The 27,538-nt window shown below is 43.9% G+C and overlaps 1 protein-coding gene across 10 annotated transcripts in view; it reads left to right on the top strand.

Annotated features, from left to right (window-relative positions):
• The window catches only part of ANKRD29 (ankyrin repeat domain 29), a 63,970-nt gene that overhangs the window by 9,538 nt on the left and 26,894 nt on the right, over positions 1–27,538 (top strand). For 8 of the 10 annotated variants that reach the window (XR_675634.5, XR_010151871.1, XR_010151872.1 and 5 more), the window contains exons 2-6: positions 3,795–3,905; positions 6,710–6,808; positions 14,070–14,168; positions 18,867–18,965; positions 23,043–23,141. Coding sequence is in view for 3 of the 10 variants with exons in the window: in XM_001155671.8 (XP_001155671.1) it covers positions 3,795–3,905; positions 6,710–6,808; positions 14,070–14,168; positions 18,867–18,965; positions 23,043–23,141 (507 nt within the window). In the remaining 7 variants the exon portion in view is untranslated. The other 2 variants (XR_010151873.1, XR_675636.5) reach the window with 2 other exon arrangements.

Genomic DNA, 27,538 nt, shown 5'->3' with positions numbered 1-27,538 from the left:
AGAAAAGTACAGTAAAAAAATGGTATCATAATCTTAGGGGGCCACTATCATATATGCAGCCTATCATTACATATTACATGACTGTACTACCTCATGGGGCTGCTCCTGGAATTAAATGAGTTAAAGCAGTAAATTGTTTAGCACACTGCCTGATATAGAGCAAGATCTCAACTTAGTTGTCCTTGCTGTTACTTATAAAGTTGGAACCAGCAAGCCTGAGAGAAGCTCCTTGGTTTTATTGTAGAGATCAGAAAAATCAAGAAAGCGGTGAAATAGTAATAGCATGCTTGGTAAAGTGCTTTACAGTTTCTGTGATGTATTTTCACGTGCACTGTCTCCTTTAAAGGCTAGAGGACTGGCCCCATCTCTCTCCACACCATTTATGATTGTGTGCATATCATACTGAGAGGAGATTTGGAAGTTATCCAGGGAATGTGATGTGTATAGACCCCAAACAGAAGGAAGGTTGGGGACTTTCCATCTTAGCCGGAGAGGAGCTTGGGATGGAGGATAGGAAGGAGGTCACTGGGGGTCACTGCTGCCTTACTCCTTGCTATCCACAGAAGAATTCCACAGGAGGCAGAACAGTGTGATGGGGAGTTAAAGGGCAGCCTCAAGCAAGAGACTGCCTGTTGCTGAAGCCTGACTTGCCATTTCTCACTTTCCTCATCTGTAAAATGGGATCATCCCAGTGCCCACTTCACTGAGCAAGGATGAGGATGACATAAACTAGTGTATGCAGAAGATACGCCACGTGGTCCAGAGTAAGCACTTTGCACTGAGTGAGCATTAGCTCAAGATTCCTGACCTCCAGTAAATGTGCCGGCCATCGGGTGACAGGAGCACCTGCCCATTTCTTTGCTAGACATTGCCACCTAGATGCCCCATAGGCACTTGAAACCCACCATGTCCAACCCTGAACTCATCATTTTTTTCCAAAGCCTGTCCTTCGTACGGTGTTTCCAATCTTCATGAATTGGCACCAAGATCAGCCAGGCACTGGAACCAGAAATCAGGAGTCAATCCACTTTCCTATTCCCTCCTCTCCTGCACATACAATCACAGACCAAGGCTGTGCAGTTTAGCTCCTTAAAATGTCTCCGGTCTGTCTAATCTCCCCATTCCCACTGTTGCTGCCTCTTAGTAAATTAAGCCCTTGAAGGAAAATGAAATATTTATAACTTTTCACAAAGCTCGGTTTCTAGAACCTTATAGAAAACCAGGATGGCCAGCCCAGCTGGAGAGGAATCCCCAAGACCATCCTAAAGGGAGGAGAGGCCCCAACTAGAGATCTTGTTATGACCATAGACACTTGCTGTTTGCAGATGGTCTTTTGAAGGTATTTGGGGTTAAAGTGAAATGACAGAGTCCCTGAAAATGAATTACAGTTTATCATTCTTGTGTGTTTACCTTTCAGGAAAAGCTAGCAGAGCTGTTCCCTGGTGCATATTACATTGTCTGCCTGATTCACCCTCCCAGACTTCATTTTGGCCTTGTGCAATCTCTTTGTTAAAAGGCTTTGTTTCGTGATTCATTATACAGGTCAAACCTCCCTTGCCATTTCTTTGCCTAGTTACTGACAGCTGGAACAAATTAGACCCAGCCTGGTGCCTAAGCTGCAATGCTGGTGTGAAAACCATGGTTGCGGTTTGCCTTGAAAACTCCAGGACAGCAAAATTTACACGTTCAGGAAAGGCAAATTGTTCATCTGAAATTGGAGGTGATTTTTTTCCCTTCTAAATGAGCCAGGAAAATATTCAAAGTATGTTTGCTGTTAGCTTATCACTCTCCACCCTGCCATTCTCTCATTCAGGTATGCACAAGGGCATACGCCTGTGTATGTGCTGAAGGACTTCTGAAATGAAATCCTCACACCCACAAATACTGCTGCCACTGTCCTTTCATTTTAGAGGGCTTGTTGAGTAGCTGAAATTGTTGGTATTTTCTTTTGAACTTAGAAAAAGCACTGTATTTAATACGATATCAATATATTTAAAAGGCATATTACGCAAAAGGCCTTTTGAGTCACGTAGATGTTTTAAACCAACTCACAAAAAATGCTTTTATTAAACAGTGTGAATACTTTTATAAAATTTCCTAAGACCATCAAAATTCTTTATTAGTACCAATACTCTGGATTTAATTTTGCCTATTGATTCTGACTTCGTAAAGAAAAGTAAATAGAGGAAAGGAAACTGGCACTTAATCAGCATTTATGGTGTGTTGGGTACAATATTAGGCAAAAATCAGCATCATTTAATACCGTCAACTTCAAGGCAGGTACTGTGATCTCCATCTAAGCAAGAGGAAACTGAGATTCCCAAGGGCCAACTTACTTGTCCAGGGCTGGGGTGAGCTGTCTGGTCCCAAAGCCAGTTCTTCCCTCTCGTCGACTGTTCTCTACAAACTCATATCAATTATTTTAGAGAAGAAGATTGTACTGCAGTCAGCTCTGCCACCCATTTAGAAGACCTGTTTTCCACTTCCATGCTTTCCATAGGTATGGCTCCAAAATTAACTTTGTAGCTTTAAAATAACCCAGTAGGCCCAGTGCAGTGGCTCACGCCTGTAATCCCAGCACTTTGGGAGGCTGAGATGGGTAGATTGCTTGAGCCCAGGAGTTCGAGACCAGCCTAGGCCACACAGCGAGAACCTCTCTACAAAAAATAAAATAATTAGCCGGGCATGGTGGCATGCGCCTGTGGTCTCAGCTACTCAGGATGCTGAGGTGGGAGGATGGCTTGAGCCTGAGAGCTCGAGGCTGCAGTGAGCCGTAACTATGCCACTGCACTCCAGCCTGGGCAGCAGAGTGAGTCCCTGTCTCAAACAAACAAAATGATCCAACAGTGGAATGAAGGATCCATACGAGGACATGTAATGGCATTATTTGCCCTAAGTTCCTTGTTCTCAAGTCAAACCTCTGGCAAGTTCCAGCTGAAGCAAAGAAAATTAGATGGAGGGGCCAGGCACGGTGGCTCACACCTGTAATCCCAGCACTTTGGGAGGCCGAGGCGGGAGGATCACGAGGTCAAGAGTACAAGACCATCCTGGCCAACATGGTGAAACTCTGTCTCTACTAAAAATACAAAAATTACCTGGGCATGGTGGCGCACGCCTGTAGTCCCAGCTACTCAGAAGGCTGAGGCAGGAGAATCACTTGAACCCAGGAGGGGGAGGTTGCAGTGAGCCAAGATCACACCACTGCACTCCAGCCTGGCGACAGAGTGAGACTCCGTCTCAAAAACAAAACAAACAAACAAAAAAAGAAAATTAGGTGGAGGGAAATTGAAATATTCACACAGGTGGTTGGAATCAGATAGAAAGCATTGCGGGCTTAGGAAAAGGGCAGGTAAACTCCTTTGAGAGGTCGGAATTGGGAGAAATTTTGCCCCACTTAGAGGTGAGGAAAGATTTGGAATGTTTCCAGGAGGAAATAGCATTTGAGCAGAGCCTTGGCCTTGAAGGATGGAGGAAAATTCATTTCAAGCAAAAAGGAAACTGGATGAACAAAAACACAACAGAGGCAGGAAAGTGAGAACATTAGTGGGAAATAGGTTATTAATAGTGCTGGATTATCAACAACACTGCTCTTCATAGCCATGTGGTGGCTCAGGTGTCTGGAATCCAACAGAGTTCATTCTGTTATTACAGTTGTCTATTGCTGGCGGAGCAGTCTTTCAAATGATGCAACACATCTGGATGTTCTTCTTTCTGAATGTTATTATCTATGTGCATAGCAGCAGTCATGTTAACTGACATCAATTTTAAGATCCTGTTTCATTTTGTTCTTGCAGAAGGAAACTCCACTTGCCAACGCTGCATTCTGGGCAGCCAGGAGAGGAAACCTGGCGCTGCTGAAGCTGCTGTTGAACAGCGGCCGGGTGGACGTGGACTGCAGAGACAGCGTACGATGGTTCGGTAGATGCATGCCCAGCGTGCACCATTGCCCTCTGTGGGCACAGGAGCACCTCAGGAATACATTCCCCTTTACAATGCTTATTTACTTTTTCATGTGTTTCCTTGCTTTATCCTTTTTAAAACATCCAAGGTACTGTGGTGAACTTAAAAACATGCTGGGGGAAGTCAGAAAGAAAAGGAAACAATGAAATGCATAAAACAGAAGGCAACCACAATAGGGAAAGAGGCACTTCACTGGGAATCAGAATTGGCAGATTACAAGAAGAAAAGCCTGTTTAGTGAAAGAATTCAAGCCAACCACTTTCATGAAAAGATGGAGATAATTTAGAGCACAAGTGGGCTGCCATGGATGTGGGCGTTATGTTTCTTCTACAAGGATGAGAAAACAAAAATTGAAGCCTCCCCCAGGCTTTTATCCTTTCATTACCTCTTGCAAACATAAATACACTAATTGGCAATTTAAAAAGGGAAACAAAAATAGATACTACTGCCCACCGGCAGATACCACTTAGAGAGCTTTTCCGTCCCCAGCTAGAGGCAGTCGTTTTTCTGTCCTCTGCAAGACTTCTCATCTCTGGGACCAAGAGGACCTCCAATGAGGAAAGGGAGCGAGCAATGATGTTTTGATTTTAGGATCTGAATTAAAATGTTTCAAAGGAGCTTTGTTTTCCTGAAAACAGGGTGTGCCATTTCCAGCTTTTATTGTACAAATTTGAAATCTACCACAAGCCCAAAAGTGAAATAGCAGTTTGCCCCCGTTGGCCCCGTGGGGGCATCACAGCAGGATATCTTTGGTTTACGGGATATCTTTGGTTACACCTCCAGACCCACTCCACACCCTTCTCGCTCTTAGTCCCACAGTCTGAATTGTATGTACTGCTCCAGCAGACTCGCTTTCCTCTGGCCTCCAGTTGTGTTTGGCCCATAGGAGCATCTGCAGGAGTCAGAGGGTAGGAGGAGAGGGACATCAGGGAGCCCACCGCCCTCCCTGTTTCTGTCTGGCAGCAGCGCCCCACTGTTCTCTGCATCCTGGGAGCCGCTCCCTTCCCCTGGCACCTTCAGGCCTCAGCTGGTCATGGACCCCCACTGTTCCTAGATCCCAGTACTGTGCTGTTCTTTGTAGATGCCCTACGCCCAGGCCTCAGCTTAATAGTCTCTTTATTACACTTTCTTCCAATTATCCCAGTTTGAATGTACCATCTGTTCCTTGCCAGAACTCGGGCTGCTGTCAGGTCTTGGGCATCTGTGAACTGGCCATCTTGGTCTTATTTGGGTTTTATGGGGCTGGTTCCTACATCACAGTGGGAAAACTGTAGGGCAGAAACACCAGTTGTCACCGTGGCCAACACGGTGAAACCCGCCTCTACTAAAAATACAGAAATTAGCTGGGTGTGGTGGCAGGCGCCTGTAATCCCAGCTACTCAGGAGGCTGAGGCAAGAGAATCACTTGAACCTGGGAGGCGGGGGTTGCAGTGAGCTGAGATCATGCCATCCCACTCCAGCCTGGGAGACAAGAGCGAGACTTTGACTCAAAAAAAAAAAAAAAAAATACCGTAGAGCACCACTAAGAAGCCATTAGCTTTTTGTTACTTCGTTACTTCGTTACTTTACCGGTACTTTTTACATAAAGCCAACAAGACTTTCACAAAACTAGCATGGCCATTGACAGAAGTCAACAAAAGCCAGATGACAGCCTAACATTGAATTATCATAATGTTATTTTAATATCTAACGCTTACTGAACGAATATCTACCATTACTATGTTAACCATATTGCCTGACTTATCTCATTCACTAATTTAATCAGGTGGATACTTTTATTATTCCCCCATATTTCAGATGAAGAGAATGAGACTGAAGGGTTACATGATGTGCCCAAGATCATACTGTCAGTGACTACTCAGCAATACTGCCTTCCTACAAAATTCCGTAGATGAAAATAACACGAAGCCTCCAAAATTCACTTAATTACCCTATACCTAATGAGCCTCCCCTGTGTGCAGAGTCACCTGTCTCTCTCATCATCCACTTCTGAGCAGCAGGTTGCTGAATATGCAGAGGTGGTAGCTAAGATTACAATTTCAAGTGCTTGAAAACAACTGTAAGTCAAACTGCAAATGCCCACTTCAATTAGAGGGTCCATATCACATGGTACACCTCAAGTCCTTGAATCTTAAAGCTGGGACAGACTTTGGTGATCATCCCATCCAACCGCTCATTTTAAAAATGAAATAAATGAGTCCAAGTAATTGTAAGCAACTTGCCCAGGTTACACTGTTGGTCAGTGACAGCTACCTGGGTTTAGCCCCCACAGCTCCTGACTCTCAACTCTCTAGTCTCTCATTTCACCTGGTGCCATACATCTTTACCTGAATCATTTTGAAGATGAAGACTCTTAAATATGGAAAATTAGATGGTACCATTTAATTTTTCTTTTGCATTAATAGCAATGTTTTGGCTCAGGAATCATTTAATAGGAATCATAAAATGAGAGCATTATATCATCGCTGCCTTAAAATGCAGTAACTATGGTTCATTTGGACTGTGCTTCTGAAGGTAATGGAAGTAAGTGAATTTTTACATCGAAAATTCCAACCTCAGCAATTTGTCACTTTGCTTTTTCCCATCTAGGCTGCATGATGAGATTATTCATGACCACTTTTATCACTGCAGGGAATTTTGCCCTTGGATGTGTTCTGAGTAGAGCTGACGTCTCTGCAGCATCTTCTCTAGGACCCTTCTCTCTGACATAGCAGTGGCCTAACTGTTCATCTGTCTCTCCTCCATCCAGCATGGCACCACACTCCTGATGGTTGCTGCCTACGCTGGCCACATAGACTGTGTGAGGGAACTGGTTCTGCAAGGAGCAGACATCAATCTCCAGAGAGAGGTAGGTCAGGCTTTGCACTTGAAGAAAAATGACCAGGCTCAGAGATCTGAAGTTTTCATGATAGTGAACTGGTATGGGGGACAAGAGCCATCATTGCTTTTCTCTCACATTAAAGCCCATTGCAGAGTTTATTGTACCTACAATGAGGTCCAGCGACGTACTAGCAGTTATAATGCATTTGAGCGTAGCCTGTCGGGCATATCTGAGGTAACCAAACCTCTTACCACCTGCCTATAAACACTCACACTTTTTTTTTTTTTTGTCAAGCTTAAATCAGTTCTTTATTATTCCCTTGGGATGAAATACTGTAGGATTTATAGCATTTTCATATAGATCATTATATTTTTAGAAGAGTTGAGTCACTGGCCTATTTGTAATGAGGCTCACTTGCTAGGATGTCTCAATCATCCTCCCCAAACCATGTTTTCAAAGGACTGCTCTCTAACTGGCCATGAATTAAATAAGCTCTCCTGGAAAAAGCCGTATGGGTCAACACTGGACAAAAATGTGAGCCTGTTCCCACACTTCATTCAAGGACAATCTTGGGAGTTTGGTCTCGCTTGAGGATCCGTTCTTGGTCTAATCTAGAGAAGCAGAAGGGAGTCTGGGACTTTTTTTTAAGACGGAGTGTCGCCCTGTGGCCCAGGCTGGAGTGCAGTGGCGCAATCTCGGCTCATGCAACCTCCACCTCCCAGGTTCAAGTGATTCTCATGCCTCAGCCTCCCGAGTAGCTGGGAATGCAGGTGTGTGCCACCACGCCCAGCTAATTTTCTGTATTTTTAGTAGACATGGGGTTTCACCATGGTGGCCAAGATGGTCTCGATCTCCTGACCTCGTGATCTGCCCACATCAGCCTCCCAAAGTGCCGGGATTGCCTAGGCTGGGACATTTTAACATACTTTGGGGCTCAATTCTGAGAAAGCTCCATCCATATATTTCCAAGCTGACCCAGGACCTGGTAAACTAATCTCTATGGAGACACACGCTCAGGTCATCCCTAGAGTGTATCTGACCTCTCAGTTCACACTGACTCAGACCTGAGATGGGCTTCCTGGGCAAGTCCAGACTGAATCACTTGGTTTTCCTTGGTCCAGCCTTATTTTATCCCAGGTCATGCCTTGCAACATTTTAGAAAGACAATTCACCAACCAAACTTTCATCAAGCCAGTATATCGTATATCTCATTCTTCCAGCCTGGACCGTCACCTCTGAGTGGAGCAAATTAAGACACATCAGGTCTCAGGACTGTGTCAAGAGTTCCAGGTGTAACATAGGCCTGGGCAACATAGCAAGACCCCATCTCTACAAAAAAATTTAAAAATTTAGCCAGACGTGGTGGTCTACACCTATAGTACCAGTTACTTGAGAGGCTCAGGCTAGAGGCTCGTTTAAGCCCAGAAGTTACAGGCTGCAGTGAGCCATGATTGTACTACCAGCCTAGGCGATGCAGAGAGACCCTGACTCAAAAATAGAGTTCCAAGACACATCCAGATGTCCTTCCCACCACCCGTCTGGGTGTTGGAGGCCTTGGCTTTGGACCATGAAAGAGTGACATGCAGAATCTGGGACTGGGTCTCTGTAGCCCTGGATCAACAGGCCTGGTCTATTGAGAGGAGCAGTTTAAAGAGACTACAGCAAATGCAGTCTTCTCACAAACAGATTCTTTGGTGCAATTTCCATAATACTAGATCGTTGTTTGAGGTCATTTTCACTTCAGCACTTAATTTTCCTGTGGGATGAAAATATCTGGACCCACTTAGAATTATAGTTTAAAATTACTTTAATCTTTTCATTTTTCCTCTCTGCTTAATAGTCTTTGTTTATTACAACTTTAAAGACAGTTTTTCTCTAATAAAAACAATATGGTCCAGATCTGGTTTACTTTAAAAACTTTATCCTGAAGGACAAATTGCACATGCACAAAAATCTCTCTGAAACAACTGAGAAAAGCAGCTAGAAGAAGAGAGAAGTATTTGATTTCTAGCCAGTCTATGGTTTCTATGGTTTTATATTTATCCATTTGGTTCCAATTGCTCAACTAATCTTGGAGATGAAAACTCTCGTAGCACTGAGAACAAAAGCCTTTGAAGATTTACCAAAGTGTACTCAGCTTAAAGGTAACCTGTGTGGCTCAAATGATGGTGCTATGTAAGTTCCTGGCAGTCCCTGAATTTCCTGAGACTGTGTCAGTCTGGGGCAAGAGGGCTGCCAAGCCAAAGGCAGACCCCAACCTCCTGTACCAGTTTTGGAAGCTAAAAGAGTGCCTTGCAGTGCTTTGAAACTTACTCCTATGGCAGACTTCTGCCTTGATCCATTGTTAATCCACTTTGCAATATCAGAATATTTGTCTCCTGAAAAACTACCTGCCACTCCTTGCTTAGGTCAGCTCTCTAGATACACAGAGCTTGCTAGAGAGACAAACTGGAAACTAATGTTCCTGAAACACTATTGCTCTAAAGAACCCACAATTGGCTGATGACACTTCTCAGGCATAGGAGTTGCAAATACAGTTGGCATGAAGCCCTGAAGTAAGGCACACATATTTAAAACTTTTATTCACATTCCAGACTAAGGTATAGCTCCTATTTATGGATTGCTGCATTGAGGTACAGAATGATTAATAGTAGTATGTATGTTCTAAAATCAGCTCAAACTGCTCTAATAATGATTTATGTAATTAATGTACCAAGAAAGCCTATTGAAAAACAAATTATCTTACTAAAGAAACAACTTCTAGAAAAGACCTTTGGTAGTCTCTAAAATTTAATATCTATTGAGAAGGTGAGAGTTTTCCTATTCTAGCCAAGTTTCTTCCTCCAGAACTATTGATTCCTTAAGGTTTCCGGAACCCAGCATCCTCAACTGTAACAAAGCAGTGGGAGGATGCTTCCCACTTATTTCTGTGGGAACCAAGGAGAAAATCACACCTGCATTGCAGGCAGAAAGGCCCTGTGAATGGTCACAATGCCTGTGCCTTCCTGGGACAGAGTCTGGCTGAGGGCACAGCCTGATGTGGGTTATATCTGACTAGGAAGGTGTTACATGTTCTCCCTCAGTGGTGGTGTTATCAGCACCCTAGATTCTTATAGTCTCCCAGGATAGAAGTCAAAAGAGATTGTCAGATAGCAAAGAGAACGTTTGTTTAGCTTGTGCATAAGAGAACCAGGTTCCCTTATGGAAAGGAAAAGGGTTGCCTGCTCCCCAAGAGAAGTATGTGAGTTTGTTTTATAGGGTCTTTTTACAGGGAAGGGTTTAGTCAGGGCATGTACAGGAGGGGTTTCTGTAGCACTTGCACATTAGCTCAATATGCTTTTTAATCATTGCATGTAAGATTAGCATTTTAAATCTCCACCTTCAGGTGTGATTTTTAGCATTAAGATAAGGAAGAGGTGACTGTAAGTTGAAGTTTAAGTCTAACTGTGCATGCAGGGCCCCAGGAAGTCCCTACCCACCTAAAGTGAGAACTTCTGGATAGTTTCTTGGGTCTTTTGTTGCTGATTGGCTGTCACAGGATCCTTAGGGTGTCACTTTGCCAGCTGGAAACCTCCATGGCTAGCAGCAGCACCTTCTGCCCAAGTGTTGCTCAGGCCCGTTGGGCTCATTCTGCCCACTTGGCCCAGCAGGTTGCACTTGGTTCACCCTACCAGCCCAGATCCCATGCCTGCCAAGGGCAAGCCAGGTGTGTGAGCAAGCATGGGGTCCAGCCACTGCACACAACCAGGCATGCCAGCTGTGGCGAGGCAGGCAGCTCCAGGCACTGGCACAGGTGCCAGCTCTGTGTGAGGCTGCGGCTGGACCAGGTGTACCGCAAGTGGCTTCCGCTGCAGGCACCAGGGAATGTAGTGGTGCCTGGGAGCTTGGAGATGCCAGGAACCGCAGAGCCCCAAAGAGGATATCATAGCCCTGGCTCAGGGAGCCCCTAGGTCTGGGCTCCCCAAAGGGCTGTAGCTCCTCTCTCCTCATTGCCTGCAATGTGGCAAGCAGAAGGCGTGTTTCAGCCCTGTTTGTGTTATAAACAGGGTCATTCACCAGGTCCTAAATTCTTGTCCCGCATCCAAGAAGAATGAGGTATGCAAACAACTGGAGGGTGAACAAAGTGGAGAGGAGCTTCATTGAGTGACAGAACACCTCCCAGGAGACCCAAAGTGGGTGGCTCTTTTCTGCAGGCAGGTCATCCTAACAAGTGTTCAGCTCTCAGTGGAGAGGAGACCCATAGTGGGTAGCGCCTTTCCGCAGGCAAGTCATCCTGATGATCTGAGGAGACCCAAAATGGATAGCTCCTCCCGCAGCTGGTAGTCCCGATATCTGGGTCCAGCTCTCAGCAGAGAGGAGACCCACAGTGTGTAGTTCCTTCCTGTAGCTGGTAGTCCTGACCTCTGTGTCCTGCTCTCAGTGGACAGGAGACCCACAATGGGTAGATCCTTCCAGCAGCTGGTAGTCGGGACATCTTTTTGAATCTGGCTGAGTCAGAGGTTTTTATGGGCTCAGAAAGGAGGGAGTGTGTGCTGATTGGTCCATGGGAAGCCATGGGTGGGAACGTGTCTGCCTCCCACCATCAACATGCCATCCACGGCACCCAGGCTGTTCCTGCCAAGGGGCGCCTACAGGCCCACACCTAGCTGCCCTCAGCCCCTCAGCCTCCCTCCTGTGCTTGTCAGCACCCAAAGTCCGGAGGGGGCCAAGGTTGGGGGGCAAGGCTGGCATGTCAACACCACCTCAAGCATACACACCTCAAGCATGCACTCCCCTAGCCAGGTCATGACAGACAGCACTCAGGCTCGGCTACAGCTTTGCTCCGCACTGGAGCAGGTGCCGGGAGTGGGGAGAGGCCAGGGAGCAGGAGCAGGCACTTCCAAGCCTGTGGGGGTAATGGGGGCTTCCCAGGCCCAGAGAGCACAGGGATGCCCAGAACCGGAGCTGCAGCTGGGCATGGCTGCTCCCGCACAGCCAACTCAATAGGGGATGGGGCCCCCACCTGCTTCCAGCTCCCACTGGACCTGAGGAGCATGCAGCCCCAGCTGCACCTCCCCTGTGGCAGCCTGCATCTTCGCAGCTGCTGCTCCAGACAGGCCACCGCTGCCATCAGTGAGAAGTTAGGCAAGCTACAGCTTGAGTAAGGGGCTTTTTTTTTTCTAGACCACATTTAAAAACAGGCAAACAAGTGGGTGGATCCTGCCTGTCTCAGTGGGTCTTATTGTCCCCACTCCCATCCCACACATGCATGCACACACGTACATATTCACAGAGACACCCAGGCCCTTAAGAACAAGTTTTAAGCATGATCACTAGCTTATAGGCCAGGCTGTCCTCAGCTTTTCACACATGAGTGAGACCTACCATCTTAACAGCTTTGGGTAAACTATGGAAAAAGGGATTTCTTTTCACTGTGTCTGGTAAGGTGTGGTATTAGCTTTGTCCCAAGCTCCAAGCTCAGAAGTGAAGAGTATAGGAAAAATGTATGTTGCCCACAAGAATGGTTCATGATTTTGCTCATATTACACAGTGATTTGGGTACCAATCTTTGAGTAGACTTGTAAAAGTAGATAGGAAGGGAGGATGCTAAAAACTGTGTCTCAGAATGTCATGATCAGTTTAAATTTTAGAATCAGGATGTTTCTTGTTATTATGTCTCATTTTGAGAAATGTTTTGAGCTCATTTTGACTCTGGGCTTGCAATTGGAGAAGTTTGTGGGTGAATTACTTATTTTCCTTCTTGTACAAGTAGTCTTCCACTCTGGGGCACTAAAATTTGTAATTTGAATTCTTCCCTGTATTAATGAATGCTAGTGTTTACCAAACACTATACCAAATATCTTGAGTTTCCAAGGGCTGCTGTGACAAATTAACACAAACTAGGTGGCTTCGAACATCAGGAATTTATTCTCTCAGATCTGGAGGCCAGAAGTCCAAAATCAAGGTGTGGGCTGTGCCGCACTGCCCCTGGAGGCTCCTGGGGGAATTCCCTTCCTTGCCTCTTCCAGCCCCTGGTGGCTGTCAGCACTCTCTCCTCATCGCCACAGCTCTCCAGTCTCTGCCTATGTGGTCACATTGGCCTCTCTCTGGGTCAAATATCCCTCTGCCTCACTTCAAAAAAAAATTTATTGTTTTTTATTGTGGTAAAATACACATAATGTAGACTTTACCCTCTTAGCCATTTTTAAGTGTACAGTTCAGTCTTATTAAATGCATTCATAATGTGGTACAACCAACATCATCACCCATCTGTAACTCTTTTCATTTTGTAAAACTACACAACTCTGTATCCATTAAATAATAACTTCCCATACTCCCCTTCCCCCAGCCCCTGGCAACCAGCATCATACTTTCTGGTTCTATAACTCTGACTACTTTAGATATCACAGCAGGCTGGGTGCAGTGGCTCATGCCTGTAATCCCAGCACTTTGGGAGGCCAAGGTGGGCAGCTCACTTGAGGCCAGGACTTTGAGACCAGCCTGGTCAACATAGTGAAACCCTGTTTCTACTAAAAATACAAAAAATAGCCAGATGTGGGGGTGCACGCCTGTAATCCCAGCTACTTGGGAGGCTGAGGCATGAGAATCACTTGAACCTGGGAGGCAGAGGTTGCAGTGAGCCGAGATGGTACCACTGCACTCCATCCAGCCTGGGTGACAGAGCAAGACTCTGTCTCAAAAAAAAAAAAAAAAAAAAAAAAAAGATCACAGTAGAATCATATATAGTTGTTGGCCTTTTATGACTAGCTTATTTCACTTAGCATAATGTTATCAAGGCTCATCCATGTTGTAGCATATGTCAGAATTTCCTTTCTTTTTAGCTAAATAATAGTCCATTGTATGGATACATCACATTTTGCTTGTCTGCTCATCCATAGATGGACACTTCAGTGGCTTCCACATTTTAGCTATTGTGAGTAGTGCCTCTGCCTCACTCTTAGAAGGACACTTGTCATTAGATTTAGGGCCCACCCAGATAACCCAGGATAAGCTCTTCTCAAAATCCTTAACTTAATCACGTCTTTTGCCATAGAAGGTAATATTCACAAGTTTTAGGATGGGGACAGATCTTTTGAGGAGCCACCATTCGTCCCATTTCACTAAGAATAAAGTTTTCCTTTCCTTTTGTCACTTCTCTGACCAAAAAATAAGAATCTGTTCAAATTTAGCCCCTTCCTAGGCTAGAAGTTTTCTATGCAAGGATATTGTTTTGTTTTCTTTGCAGATGTTCAAATCAAATGTAAGATAACCAAATGTCTTTTAAAACTAGCCTCTCCCTCTCTCCCAGTCAGGTACAACTGCCCTATTCTTTGCCGCCCAGCAAGGCCATAATGATGTTGTGAAATTTCTCTTTGGATTTGGAGCATCCACTGAATTTAGGACCAAAGTGAGATAACCTTCTTGATTTTGTGTTATGTTGAAGAATTTCAGCAGCCATGGGTATTGCTTTTCTCCTCATCTATGGTACGAATTTGTGTTTCCCTTTTTACAAGATTCTCAAACCTAAGTAAGTGGATTTCCTCAAGGTTACTTGTAGTGGTTCAGGGGTAGCTCTAAGGGTTCTATTCAAAACGTTACATTTTTACTCTGGGCTCACAGTTGGAAAATTTTATGGGGAATTAATTCTATCCTTTCCTGAACTGATACCTTTATACTGTAGAACACTAAATTTTGTAACCAGGAGGGATACAGTAGCAGTGGCTTTCTAACTTTCCCTGTTTCCATGTTCTTTTTCCCACTGAAGATTAATTCTGATACTATGATAGGAATTGTTAGAAGTATTAATCTGATCCTACTAGATCTGAGACATTTCTAAAGAGGGTGGTTTGGCAGACAGCTTACTTTCATGAGCTATCCTCACTGAAATACATAATACATAGCTACAGTTTACATAGTTGGGAAACTATATAGTGGTTCTTCCTTTAAAGAAGTAATTGGCCAGGCGCGGTGGCTCACGCCTGTAATCCCAACACTTTGGGAGGCTGAGGCAGGGGGATCACGAGGTTAGGAGTTCGAGACCGGCCTGATCAACATGGTGAAACCCTGTCTCTACTAAAAATACAAAAAAAAATTAGCCAGGCGTGATGGCACATGCCTGTAATCCCAGCTACTCAGGAGGCTGAGGTAGGAGAATCACTTGAACCCGGGAGGCAGAGGTTGCGGTGAGCCAAGATCATGCCACTGCACTCCAGCCTGGGTGACAGAGTGAGACTCTGTCTCAAAAAAAAAAAAAAAAAAAAAGAAGTAATTGATTTTCATTTTTGACATATAGATAAGAAAGCTGAGAATGTAGAAAGATTAATTTCATGTTGACAGTATGATTTTACATGATAATATTTTGTAGTAGCAGAATTTGAACTACCGTAAGATTTTTGTAATTGTCAGCTCATTTCTAGCCTAATTATAATTTTTAAATTCCTGAAAATATGCGCAAGTTGGAAACTTTTAGGTTTTCTTAGTTAATCCTTTTTGTGGACTATTTAGATATCAAGGGAGTTTCCAGTGGGATTTTTTTTCTGTTAAAATGGTAACTACTGGAGCTGGCCAAGGTGGCTCACACCTGTAATCCTAGCACTTTGGGAAGCTGAGGCAGGAGGATAGTTTGAGCTCAGGAGTTCAAGACCAGCCTAGGCAACAAAGCGAGACCTCATCTCTATTTAAAAAAAAAAAAAAAAAAAGGATTCGCTGGGCATGGTGGCACATGCCTGTAGTCCCAGCTATTTGGGAGGCTGAGGCGGGCAGATCACTTGAGCCCAAGAGGTCAAGGCGGCAATGAGCCGTGATCATGCCACTGCACTCCAGCCTGGGTCACAAAGGAAGACTCTGTCTCAAAAAAATAAATCAAATAATAAAATTCTAACCATTAAGTAGATGTGAATTTCATATAAGGTTTTGTCTTTTCTGAAACCTGCTATTGTACTACGTATATGCCTTCAAACTTACTGAGTATAACATACAGTAATACTATATATTTTTTTACATTATTATTTTATTTTCTATTATAAAAGTGATAACTAAAAATAGAAAGTAAAGTCCAATGAACCTAAATCTCAACTCTTTGAACGAAGGTCAAAATGATCATGAGTGACCATATGGCTGCTTCAGTCTTTTTGGTTAACGAGTGAATACTGGCTTAAAGCCTTTGTACATGAGCCAGTTTGTACTATCTCAGAAATCCATGGAACATGGAACTCAGGATGAGCAATTCCACAGGTTTCCATTAGGTCAGCTGGAGGTATCCAAGAGCTTTCCATGAGAAGAAGAGAGGGCTGAGAGGCTTTCAGTTTTAAATGATTCTGTCATCAAAACTTTGCTTCAACGATTGTTCTCACTGCTACTAAATCTATATGCCCCAAAACCGTGTTTTATAAAATAAAAGAGGCTGGGCATGTTGGCCCACACCTAGCACTTTGGGAGGCTGAGGCAGGCAGATCGCTTGAGCCCAGGAGTTCAAGACCAGCCTGGGCAGTATGGCGAAACCCCGTCTTTATCAAAAATACAAAAATTAGCCAGGCATGGTTGCATGTGCCTGTAGTCTCAGCTACTTGGAAGGCTGAGATGAGAGGATCTCTTGAGCCTGGAAGGTCAAGGCTGCAGTGAGTCATGATTGCGCCACTGCATTCCAGCCTGGGTGACAGAGTGAAACCCTGTCTCAAAAAAAATTTTTTTAAATTAAATCAAAGAGGCCAGGTGGGATGGCTTACACCTGTAATTCCAGCACTTTGGGAGGCCAAGGTGAAAGGATTGCTTGAGACCAGGAGTTGGAGACCAGCCTGGGCAATGTAGCAAGACCCTATCTCTATAAAACATTTTTTAAAAAATTAGTCAGGTATTGTGATGCCAGCTACTCAGGAGGCTAGGGTGGGAGGATTGCTTGAGCCCAGGAGTTCCAGACCAGCTTGGGCCACATAGCAAGACCCCATCTATAAAAAAGTAAAAAATATTTTAAAAGCTGGCACAGTGACATACACCTGTAGTCCCAGCTACTCAAGAGGCTAGGGCAGGAAGATCGCTTGAGCCCAAAAGTTCAAGGCTGCAGTGAGCCATGATTGCACCACTGCAGCCAGCCTGGGCGACAGAGCAGGACCCTGACCTACATACATACATACAAAAATAACAGCAGTTCCTCCATAAGAATCATCATATTTTATCTTTTCTGTTACTTTATTAGGCAGGAAAATTTATTACTTTATTAGCTAGGAAAATTGACAGGATAAAGCTTAGAAATGGTGCTTATTCCTGCTGTTATGCAATTTTGTGATGCCTCCTCACCACTGCCGTCTACCACCAGCCTCAGCCTTCAGCCTCCCTCCTCTCCATTCCCCACACTTCAAAGCCCATCTCAAGCACCCTCCCCCACCACAGAGCCTGCCTCTGGGGAAGCCCTACCCAGCCACACGCAGCCCCATAGGATGTTACCTGCCTACGAATTCGAGACCTCTTATAGCAGTGTTTCTCCACATGAGGCCCACCTGCCTACACAATCAACCCACATGACTGGTCAAAAGGCATATTTCTGGATCTCACCCCAGACCTACTGAAGGCAGGGCTGAGGGTGGGGATCTATGAGTAGGCATTTTGAATAAACACCTTATGCCCAAATTTAGAAACTACAGTATCTTATATTTATGACTCATATTTTAGAACCAGTTTATGTGTTTTTGAATTACTTATAATTAGCTCAGATGTCCAGTTCAGAGAGCCAAACAACTCAACAACGCTAGATGGGAAAAAAGAATGTCTTAGCTCTAGCACCTGAGGAAAACAATTAAGGATTTTAGTTGACCACAAACTCAATGAGTCAGCAGTGTGATGTGGTTGGTAGAAAAGCTCTAATTTAGGCTGCAGAGATAAAAGTAGAGTAGATGGAACACAGGAATATCCCATTCCACATCAGAGCATGTGTGCTTTACAGTGCCCTGCTTAGTTAGTTTTTTGGGTTTTTTTTTTACTTTTTTTATTTGTTTGTTTTGACACAGTGTCTCGCTCTGTCACCCAGGCTGGGGTGCAGTGGTGTGATCTTGGCTCACTGCAGCCTCCACTTCCTGGGCTCAATCGATCCTCCGACCCCAGCCTCCCAAGTAGCTGGGACTACAGGCACACACCACCACACCCTGGCTAATTTTTGTTGCTCAGGCTTCTGCTTAGTTTTTAGGGCTACACTTTTAAAGAGCCCTGGACAAATTGGCACATGTTAAAAGGAAAATACTAAGTAGGATAGTGAGAGACACACAGAAATGTGCCATAGCTATCCGCTCTTTTAATGGCAGCAGATCTTGTCCCATGAGGGCAATGGCCCCAGAGGGCTACCCCATACAAACACCTTAATCTCAGTGGCCTACCACTGGGTTACATCACAGGGAGAAGACGGCGTTTCCCCGGGAAGTTTCTGGCTAGAAGCCCTGGGAGGCTTTTCTGATGATTCCAAGAACTGACAAGACTTTCTCTTCTGTGTTTCTCATATTGAGAAGCAAATAGATGATGCTGCATTTGGCATAGGAATTTTCTAAATTAATTCACAATAAATAACTTGGTCAAATAACTGTAATACATCTCTAGCAAGCCGCCCACATATACAACATAATCACGTCCTTAGGATGAACTCTGCCATAATTATAAAGAAAAAGTAAAAGGGATAAAAGAGGGAAAGTAGGCTGGACATGGTAGCTCACATCTGTAATCCCAGCACTTTGAGACGTCGAGGTGGGCAGATCACTTGAGGTCAGGAGTTCAAGACCAGCATGACCAACGTAGTGAAACCCCATCTCTTCTAAAAATACAAAAATTAACTGGGCATGGTGGCGCACGCCTGTAGTCCCAGATACTTGGGAGGCTGAGGCAAGAGAATCGCTTGAACCCAGGAGGTGGAGATTGCAGTGAGCCAAGATCGCACCACTGCACTCCAGCCTGGGTGACAGAGCAAGACTCCATCTCAAAAAAAAAAAAAAAAAAAAAACAGGGAAAGTGAGTTTGTTATTATCTTTGGGAAAACTCTCTTCCTAAATTCTATGTATGTGAGGAACATCTGCTGGTGAATTATGTGCCTGCGCCACCTCTAATGTGTTTATACTTTGCATGTCCATAGGATGGGGGCACCGCCCTGTTGGCTGCCAGTCAGTACGGGCACATGCAGGTGGTGGAGACCTTGCTGAAGCACGGAGCAAACATCCATGACCAACTTTATGTGAGTGCATTTCAGGGGGACATTAGGACATTTCTCATCACACACAAAATTGCAGTCTAAATTCAGATGCCAGAAATGCCTGCCAACTTCAAAAATACTTTAATGGACAGTAGGACTTGGGTCTGAGTCAAGAGAAAAATATATAGCGGACCAGATGGGCTTTTTTTATATAGAAACCACGTATCTGGCCTGGCGCGGTGGTTCACGCCTCTAATCCCAGCACTTTGGGAGGCTGAGGTGGGTGGATCACAAGGTCAGGAGTTCGAGACCAGCCTGGCCAACATGGTGAAACCCCGGTTCTACTAAAAATACAAAACTTAGCCGGGGATGGTAGCGGGTGCCTGTAATCCCAGCTACTCAGGAGGCTGAGGCAGGAGAATCGCTTGAACCCAGGAGGTGAAGGTTGCGGTGAGCTGAGATCACACCATTGCACTCCAGCCTGGGTGACATAGTGAGACTCTGTCCCCCACCGACAAAAAATGAAACCATTTATCTTATTTACCCATCTTTGTTCTCCCTTTTAAATCTGTTTGTTGTGCAGATGAAACATTTCGTGTACCTATGCAATTAAGGCCTTCAAAAATCATGTGATACTTATTCATACCATGACAAACTACAAAGCCCAGCATATGGACTTGCTGAAAAACAAAATATACAAAATTTTTCTAAATGCGCTCATTGGATATAAAAATATACTGTTGTAGTATTTGTGAGGAAGGGCACAAAGAGGAGAAATCTAAGGTATTTGGTAGAAAAGTGAGGTTGGATGGATGAAGACCTCTGTGAAATATACGCATGCCATTGACCTGTGAAAGGCATCCACTGCTAGTGCGGGTCTGTTTGCAGCTGTCAATTAGTACATCATCACCCAAGGGCCTTTCAATTGATTGTCGCTATAATGCCATAGGATTTATGGCAAACATTACTCCAGTTTTGTAAGCGAAAATAGAATATAGGGAGATGAATAGACTTGACAGTCTCATGGTGAAGAGTGGAAAAATTCCTACTTCCAATTATCTAGGAACCGTATTTTAGGCTGTCCTACAGCTAGGCATTTAACCCTTATGCCTGGGGCACTATACTTTCATAGACATGTAATGAGCTCTGTAGGTGTGAACTTTTCCATTTGAACACCCTTTCCAGAGTTTACATGGTTAACCCTGACAAATCACAGGCCTCTTTGAAATTCATAGCAGCTAGCCTCACCCTCTGCACTTCAAAATCTGTAACACACTTTGAGCCTGCAACATTACCAGTAGAATGATTGAATTACTTGATAATGATCTAAAGAGGCGATTCTCAACTCTGGCTGCCCATTAGAATTATCTGGGAAGGTTTAAAAAAATACCATTTCGAGGCCCACTCCAGACCAACAAAACTGGAGTCTCTGAAGGCACAGCTTGGGCAACAGGTAGTTCTCACATGTAGCCTAATCTAAGAAGCACAGGTCTAAAGGTTAGATATGTCTTTGGCTATATATAGGTAGAGTATATCTGAGAGTGTGTAGTGCATATATATATATATATATACACACACACACATTGAATAGGAAAAGCCAAAGTGTTTGGTGAAAAGAAAAGCCCCTTCCCATAGTGATTTCCTCTCTGTTTTAAGGTGACTCAAGAAATTTCATGCATTATAACTTCCATTTTATATTAAGACCTTTACCTTTACCCAAACAATCTAAATATTTTCTTAAAAACGATTGAAATATGGATGGGCGGGGCAGAACCAAAACTTGGAATGCACAGTGAAAAATTCAATGCATGGGTAGTTCATCTTGGAAAATTCCTGAGAATTAAAAAAAAATTTAAAAAAGAAAAAGAAAATTGCTGAGAGTTTTCAGCAGCTAAGGACATGGTAGACTTTCCGAAAATGTTATCCCCATATAAAACATCTGCTTGAAAATCTGTACAGGCTGATTAATTTCTTAATGATTGCCTGGAGGGCAGTTTGGCAGCTCTGCTGACGCCCACTGAAAATCCAGGACCCTCCACGTGACACACGTGGCTGGACTTGCAGGGAAACATGTCTTATATTTTTGCTTGAGGTTAGTGTTCCCAATGGGAGGTGTGGTAATTAGCTGGGTTTGCTAGGTGTTTTCCTCTAGGGTGTGCTCTGGTTTTCCACCGTGGTCTGAAAACAATGAAGCTCACCCTGCGCTGCGAATGTTGTCAGGCTGAAGGGAGCATCCGGGGAGAATGCATGCTCTCAGCTGATCCACACGTCTGCCGAAAGCACCGAGTGACATGTGTCCAAGAAAACAGAAATGCCCAGAAGGCATAGATACTCAGTTAAGATGAAAACTAAAGAGCACTGGAAAAGGGGCACTTGCTCTGGGCTTTATGCAGGAGTGCTTTTTTGTGTTTATAGGTGTTGTTGGTGTCTGTTGGGCTGGCAGAGAGCCACTTTGTGGAGATGGTTTCTAGGGCAGTTGTATTGAAAACATCTTTTAGGGTTCTTTTGTGTTTTGTTTTGTCTTGTTTTGTTTTAGAGACAGGGTCATCTGGATGTGGTGGCTCATGCCAGTAATCCTAGTGCTTTGGGAGGCAGAGGCAGGAGGATCGCTTGAGCCCAAGAGTTCGAGACCAGCCTGGGCAACATAGCAAGACCCTGTCTCTACTATAAATTTTTTAAAAAAATTAACTGGATGTGGTGATGCACGCCTGTAGTCCCAACAACTCAGGAGGCTGAGGTGGGAGGATCGCTTGAGCTGAGGAGGTTGACGCTGCATTGAGCTGTGGTCGTACCACTACACTCAAGGTCTGAGTGACAGAGGGAGACCCTGTCTCAAAAAAAAAAAAAAAAGAAGAGAGAGAGAGACAAGGTCTTGCTGTTTCCAGGGCTGGTCTTGAACTCCTGGGCTCAAGCAATCCCCCTGCCTCAGCCTCTTGAGTAGTTGGGACCACAGGTGTATGCCATCGTACCCAGCTGCATATTGTATCTTAATTCTTGCAGAACCCTCATGTTGGGGGAACAAGGATAAGGGGACAAGAAAGAGAAAAGGGTAGGAAAGATCTAATTAAAAGGACACCTTTTACTCTCAATTTTTTTTCTTTTTTTTTTTTTTTTTTTTGAGACAGGGTCTCACTTTGTTCCCTAAGCTTGGAGTGCAATGGCCCAAACATGGCTCACTGTAACCTCAACTTCCCAGGCTCAAGTGATTCTCCTGCCTCAGTGCCCCCAAGTAGCTGGGACTATAAGCACATGCCACCTCGCCCAGCTAATTAAAAAAAAAAAGAAATTTTAGAAATTTAAAAATATATTAAAAATAAATTTTTTTAAAATGAGGTTTGGGGGATTTGTATATCTAACATTTGGCTCTTCATTGACAAAAAGGTGGAAACCTACAAAGAGATGGAGATGGAAAATTATATTAAATGTGTATATTTTAAATCTAATTTATTTTATTTTATTTATTTTGAGACAGAGTCTCACTCTGTTGCCCAGGCTGGAATGCAGTGATGCAATCTTGGCTCACTGTAACCTCCACCTCCTGGGTTCAAGAGATTCTTCTGCCTCAGCCTCCCGAGTACCTGGGATTACAGGTATGCAGCACCACACCTGGCTAATTTTTGTATTTTTATTTGTTTTTTGTTTTTTGAGGAGGAGTTTCGCTCTTTTGCCCAGGCTGGAATGAAGTGGCGCGATCTCAGCTCACTGCAACCTCTGCCTCCAGGGGCAAGCGATTCTCCTGCCTCAGCCTCCGGAGTAGCTGGGATTATAGGTGCCTGCCACCACGCCTGGCTATTTTTTTTGTATTTTTAGTAGAGATGGGGTATCGCCCTGTTGGCCAGGCTGGTCTCGAACTCCGGATGTCAGGTGATCCATCTGCCTTGGCCTCCCAAAGTGCTAGGATTACAGGCATGAGCCGCCGTGCCCAGCCTAATTTTTGTGTTTTTAGCAGAGACGGGATTTCACCATGTTGGCCAGGCTGGTCTCTATCTCCTGGATTCACCTACCTAGGCCTCCCAAAGTGCTGTGATTACAGGCATGAGCCACTGCGCCCGCCCTAATTTCTTTTAAAATAAGTGTGAAAGATAATGTTTTTAATGCTTTTAATTTGTTCTCTCTCAGGATGGAGCCACTGCCCTCTTCCTAGCTGCCCAAGGTGGTTACTTGGATGTTATTCGATTACTGCTGGCTTCAGGAGCAAAAGTCAACCAGCCAAGGCAGGTAATGTCCACTGTTGACATTTGCCCGAGCACATGGCACATGGGGCAGGGAGGGCTGGGTGTCCCCTGGCAGCACATACCTGAGATAACCAGTAAGCTCAAGGCATCCTTTAAACCCTTCTGCTTCTGTGATGAAAAGTTAATCTTTGATTAGGGTATCTCCTGTTCTATGCTCTGAGCTGGCCTGAAAGCCTATGAAACCAAGCTGACATCACAGTTCAGTACTTTCAAAACTTAAGTATTTGATGTCTGAGGTCAAGTACACAAGTACACACTCTGCCACCTCCTGTGCAAACAAATTATGGCTGCACTGATCTAATGAGTGCAGGCTGGCCTGGGACATAGGTAAACAGATGTGGGCCAGGTAGCCTGGCCCCTGCTGATAATGCTGCCTTACTACCTGCCCACCACTTCTTCCACCAAGCCAAAGAGGAGCCCATGCCGTTGGAATCATTAGGAGGTTCTGCACCTTCATCTCTCACAATTGTTATGCTGTTGAGACTTCATTTACCAACAGCAAGCTAACAGCTAGCAATTCAATTAACTGAAAGTAAAAGAACAGAAATGTAGGCTGGGAGTAGTGGCTCATGCCTATAATCCCAGCACCCTGGGAGGCCGAGGCAGGAGGATCACTTGAGGCCAGGAGTTTGAGGCCAGCCTGGCCAACATGATGCCCCGTCTCTACTAAAAATACAAAGATTAGCCAGGCGTGGTGGCACATGCCTGTAATCCCAGCTACTTGGGAGGCTGAGGCAGGAGAATCACTTGAACCTGGGAGGCAGAGGTTGCAATGAGCCGAGATCGCGCCTCTGCACTCCAGTCTTGGCAATAGAACAAGACTCTGTCTCAAAAAAAGAGTAATGATTTTTAAAAAGAAGAAAAAAGAACAGAAATGCAAGATTATACAGGCAGCACTTTATAAACAGTGAAGAACCTTCCAAATGTACAGTATTATAATTAGCTTCTCTTGTGTAGGTACTATTTTTGTCCAGATTAACTTTTTTTTTTTTTTTTTTTTGAGACAGCGTCTTGCTCTGTCATCCAGGCTGGAGTGTGGTGGCATGATCTCGACCCATTGCAACCTTCGCCTCCTGTGTTCTTGCGCCTCAGCCTCCCAAATAGCTAGGATTACAGGTGCATGCCACCATGCCCAGCTAATTTTTGTATTTTTAGTAGAGATACATTTTGGTAGAGAGCCATGTTGCCCAGGCTGGTCTCGAACTCCTGGCCTCAAGTGATCCACACACCTTGGGCTCCCAAAGTGCTGGGGTTACAGGTGTGAGCCACCATGCCTGGCGCCAGATTAATTTATTTTTAACAAAACATTTCAAATTAAGGAAACATTACTATAAAGGTAGTTTCCTAGGAAAAAGTCAAGCTGATTTCATACCCAGGCACATCTCCACTGTACTATGACCTGATACAGGAATGCCTCTCTGTGTTCACATAATGAATAGCTATGAGAACTTTAAGGTTGGTCTGAGCTCTTGGACACAGGTTTCTTTGGTCTTTAGAAGCCCAAGCACATAAGGAGCCTAAGAAAAAGAAAGAGCCTTTGGGCAGAGTGGTTTGAAGTCAGGAAAGCAAAGTGGTTTTGAGGTCAGGAATCCCAAGTTCTCGATCCATCTCTGCCAATAATTTGAGCTGTGTGGTTTTGAACAAGTGAATCAACCTCTCTGGGCCTGACTTTCATCACTGAAAATTAGGAGGCTGAGCAGGATGAGCCTGATGATCTCTTCAAATGCCCACATTTTAAATAATTGTTTTATTCAACATTCAATCAATATTTCTTGAGTACTTACCATGTGCCAGACATTGTAATCAATGTAATGTATCAATGTAAGGTTATATTTTTAGAATTGTAAAGTTATTCTTAGGTGGCCCCAGGAATACTCCTGGGAAAGGAAGCAGTTTCAAAAAAAGTTTTACTTTTGTCCTGCTAGAGTTGACTTTCGAGGATTGGAGTTTAATATTTTCGTATTGGTCCTTCTTATTTTGTTATTGTTGATTGATTCTGAATCAGATGATTCATTTTACTAAAATTAGTAAAAGGAATTGGTTATTTTTAGATTGCCTAAGTTTGATTTGGGGGCCATTATTGAAGATACCACTGTGAATTTAGAATGTGAGGTTATCAAGATTATCAAGTCTTTCTATTAGTACATCCTTCCAAAATAATTTCTGGCACTTTGAATTTTATTCTTTATATGCCTAAAGTACTGCTTGTAAAAAACCAAGTCGATATAAGAGATTATATTTCAAATGTTGCATGAGCCATGCCCACTTAAACCTAAAATGAGTCATGCAGTGATGTTGAAGCCAAGAAGTTAAAGAGTAAACCAACATTGCAGCAGTAGCCACAACACGCCATAGCTGTTTTTTCTTCCTCAAGAGTTAGGATAACCTGGTCAAAGTGGATGACCTAGTCTTTGAGTGCAGGGATCCACCCTCTGGTCAAGGAGCAAGTGCTACAACTTCTAAAGACTGCATCTAATGAAATTGTTTTGAATTATTTTGAGTTCAGCCCTAAAAGAATTGTTATTCAGGAAAAGGGTGTCTTATAAAATAAGAATTGCTTTGGGGAAAAAAGGCAATGGAATTTTTCCTTTTTACAGAGTACACTCACCCCATTGTGCCCTCAAATCATAATAATTTTTATTACCTACTGTGAGCTTATAATTAGAGGTTGTTATCTATCCAGGTCAGACTAGCTCAAGTTCCGTCTTCTCTGAAAGTGTAAACTCTGCATATTTATTATGTTCCAAGAAAACAGTGCCATGCCTGCACATGGCCTGCACATGGCCTACCTATATTCTATAGGTAGAGCATTTGGAAACCAATGTTTTATTCTGAAATCTCAGCTGACACATTGAGTCATTATTGGAAAATCCTTGAATTTACAAAATGAGGACAGGAATACCTGCCTGGTTTAATTTCCTAATACTTTTGGCTAAATCTGATTTGTAATTGTTGCACTGACATTCTATGAAGCCCTACCATTTTATTACGGTATCCTGTAACAGGATGTTGACAAAGTTACATTGAAATTACTCAGCTGACATTTGATATGAGCTTCAGGGAATCTGAACGGTAGTGGGATGACTTTTCTTTGTAACTCTATCACTGAGAACTAAATGGAGACCTTTTTAGTACTTTGGGATGAGGAATCATAATCCCAAATCTAGTCATAGCCAGACAGTAGGAAGACTATGTTCCTGATTTGAAACTTCAAAAAATATTTTCCTTCCATATTGTCCTAAGCCAAAAGGTCAAGAGTCACAGAGATCATTGAAATATAGATTTCACTCTAACAATTCATTTTCATTTCTTTCCATGTGTCCTCACCAAGTTGAGTTGCTACGAGTCAGACCTTTTTAATCACTAGCTGAGGTGGCTATTTCTATTTTTCTATTAACCAAATGCCTCGACATATATTTTCCCAACTCCACTCACCCACTTTATTAAAACAATACTTTTATAGAATGCAAAGGTCTGATCCTGTTAACCCAGAGCTGAGGTTAGTCAGTTAACTCATCTCTATCTAGTCTTTTTCATGTGCTAAACAGTATTTCTTTGAAGGCTGGAGGAAAAGTCATCTAATAAAGTGCCTTCTCCTAACAGAAGCCTTGACTTGTACACAGAGTAGCTGGACCCAGAAATTAAACGTTCTCCCAGGTCGGAAGCTTAGAGGGGTGAACCCATCAATGGCAGTGGGAGAAGGAGCCAAAAGATTAGCGTAGAATCCTGGGGGTTTGGAAATGGGAACAGACAGCCATAGGAAGTCCTTGCTGCTTGGCAAGGGCAGGGACTCTGTCTTGTTCCGTTTGCACATGGTACACACTCAGAAAAAGTGTATCGACTGCCAGAAGATCCCCATGGCTGGTGCAGAGCAGGTCTGGAAGCCTGCAGCATTTAGTGATCAGTGCCTGAGAGTTAGAGGAAGGCTCCAGATATAGGGCCCAGACTCATAAGCATAAGCCCCAGGAAGACTGTAAGAGGCAGCTAGGGAGCAGACCCAGATTTTTTGGGTGGAGAGCAGCTTGGAAATTATGGGGATATAGATATCTTAAAATGAAACAGAGGCCCCATTTTGCTTATTAACTGTGTGACCTTAGCAGGTTGCCTACTCTCCCCGAGTCTCAGTATTTTAGGACTACTGTGATAATTAAATAAAATAATCCCTGCAAAACTCTTAATGCAGTAGCTGATACACACCCAGTGCAATGTTAGGTATTGCTGTTATTATCATTTCTATTCCAACCGGGCCTCATTGGAACAGAAAACCCATCAGAAATCAAGGCTGCACTTTCTCTAGTGAGTCGTGTGTTCTCTGTCATCTCAAAGTCTCTTCATATCTCTGTTTCTCCCCACTCCTTTCTTTTTTTACCAGTTTCGTCT

The sequence above is a fragment of the Pan troglodytes genome, chromosome 17 (genome assembly GCF_028858775.2).
Source record: "Pan troglodytes isolate AG18354 chromosome 17, NHGRI_mPanTro3-v2.0_pri, whole genome shotgun sequence".
NCBI lineage: Eukaryota > Metazoa > Chordata > Mammalia > Primates > Hominidae > Pan > Pan troglodytes.
This window is presented reverse-complemented; position numbering and strand designations above follow the sequence as displayed.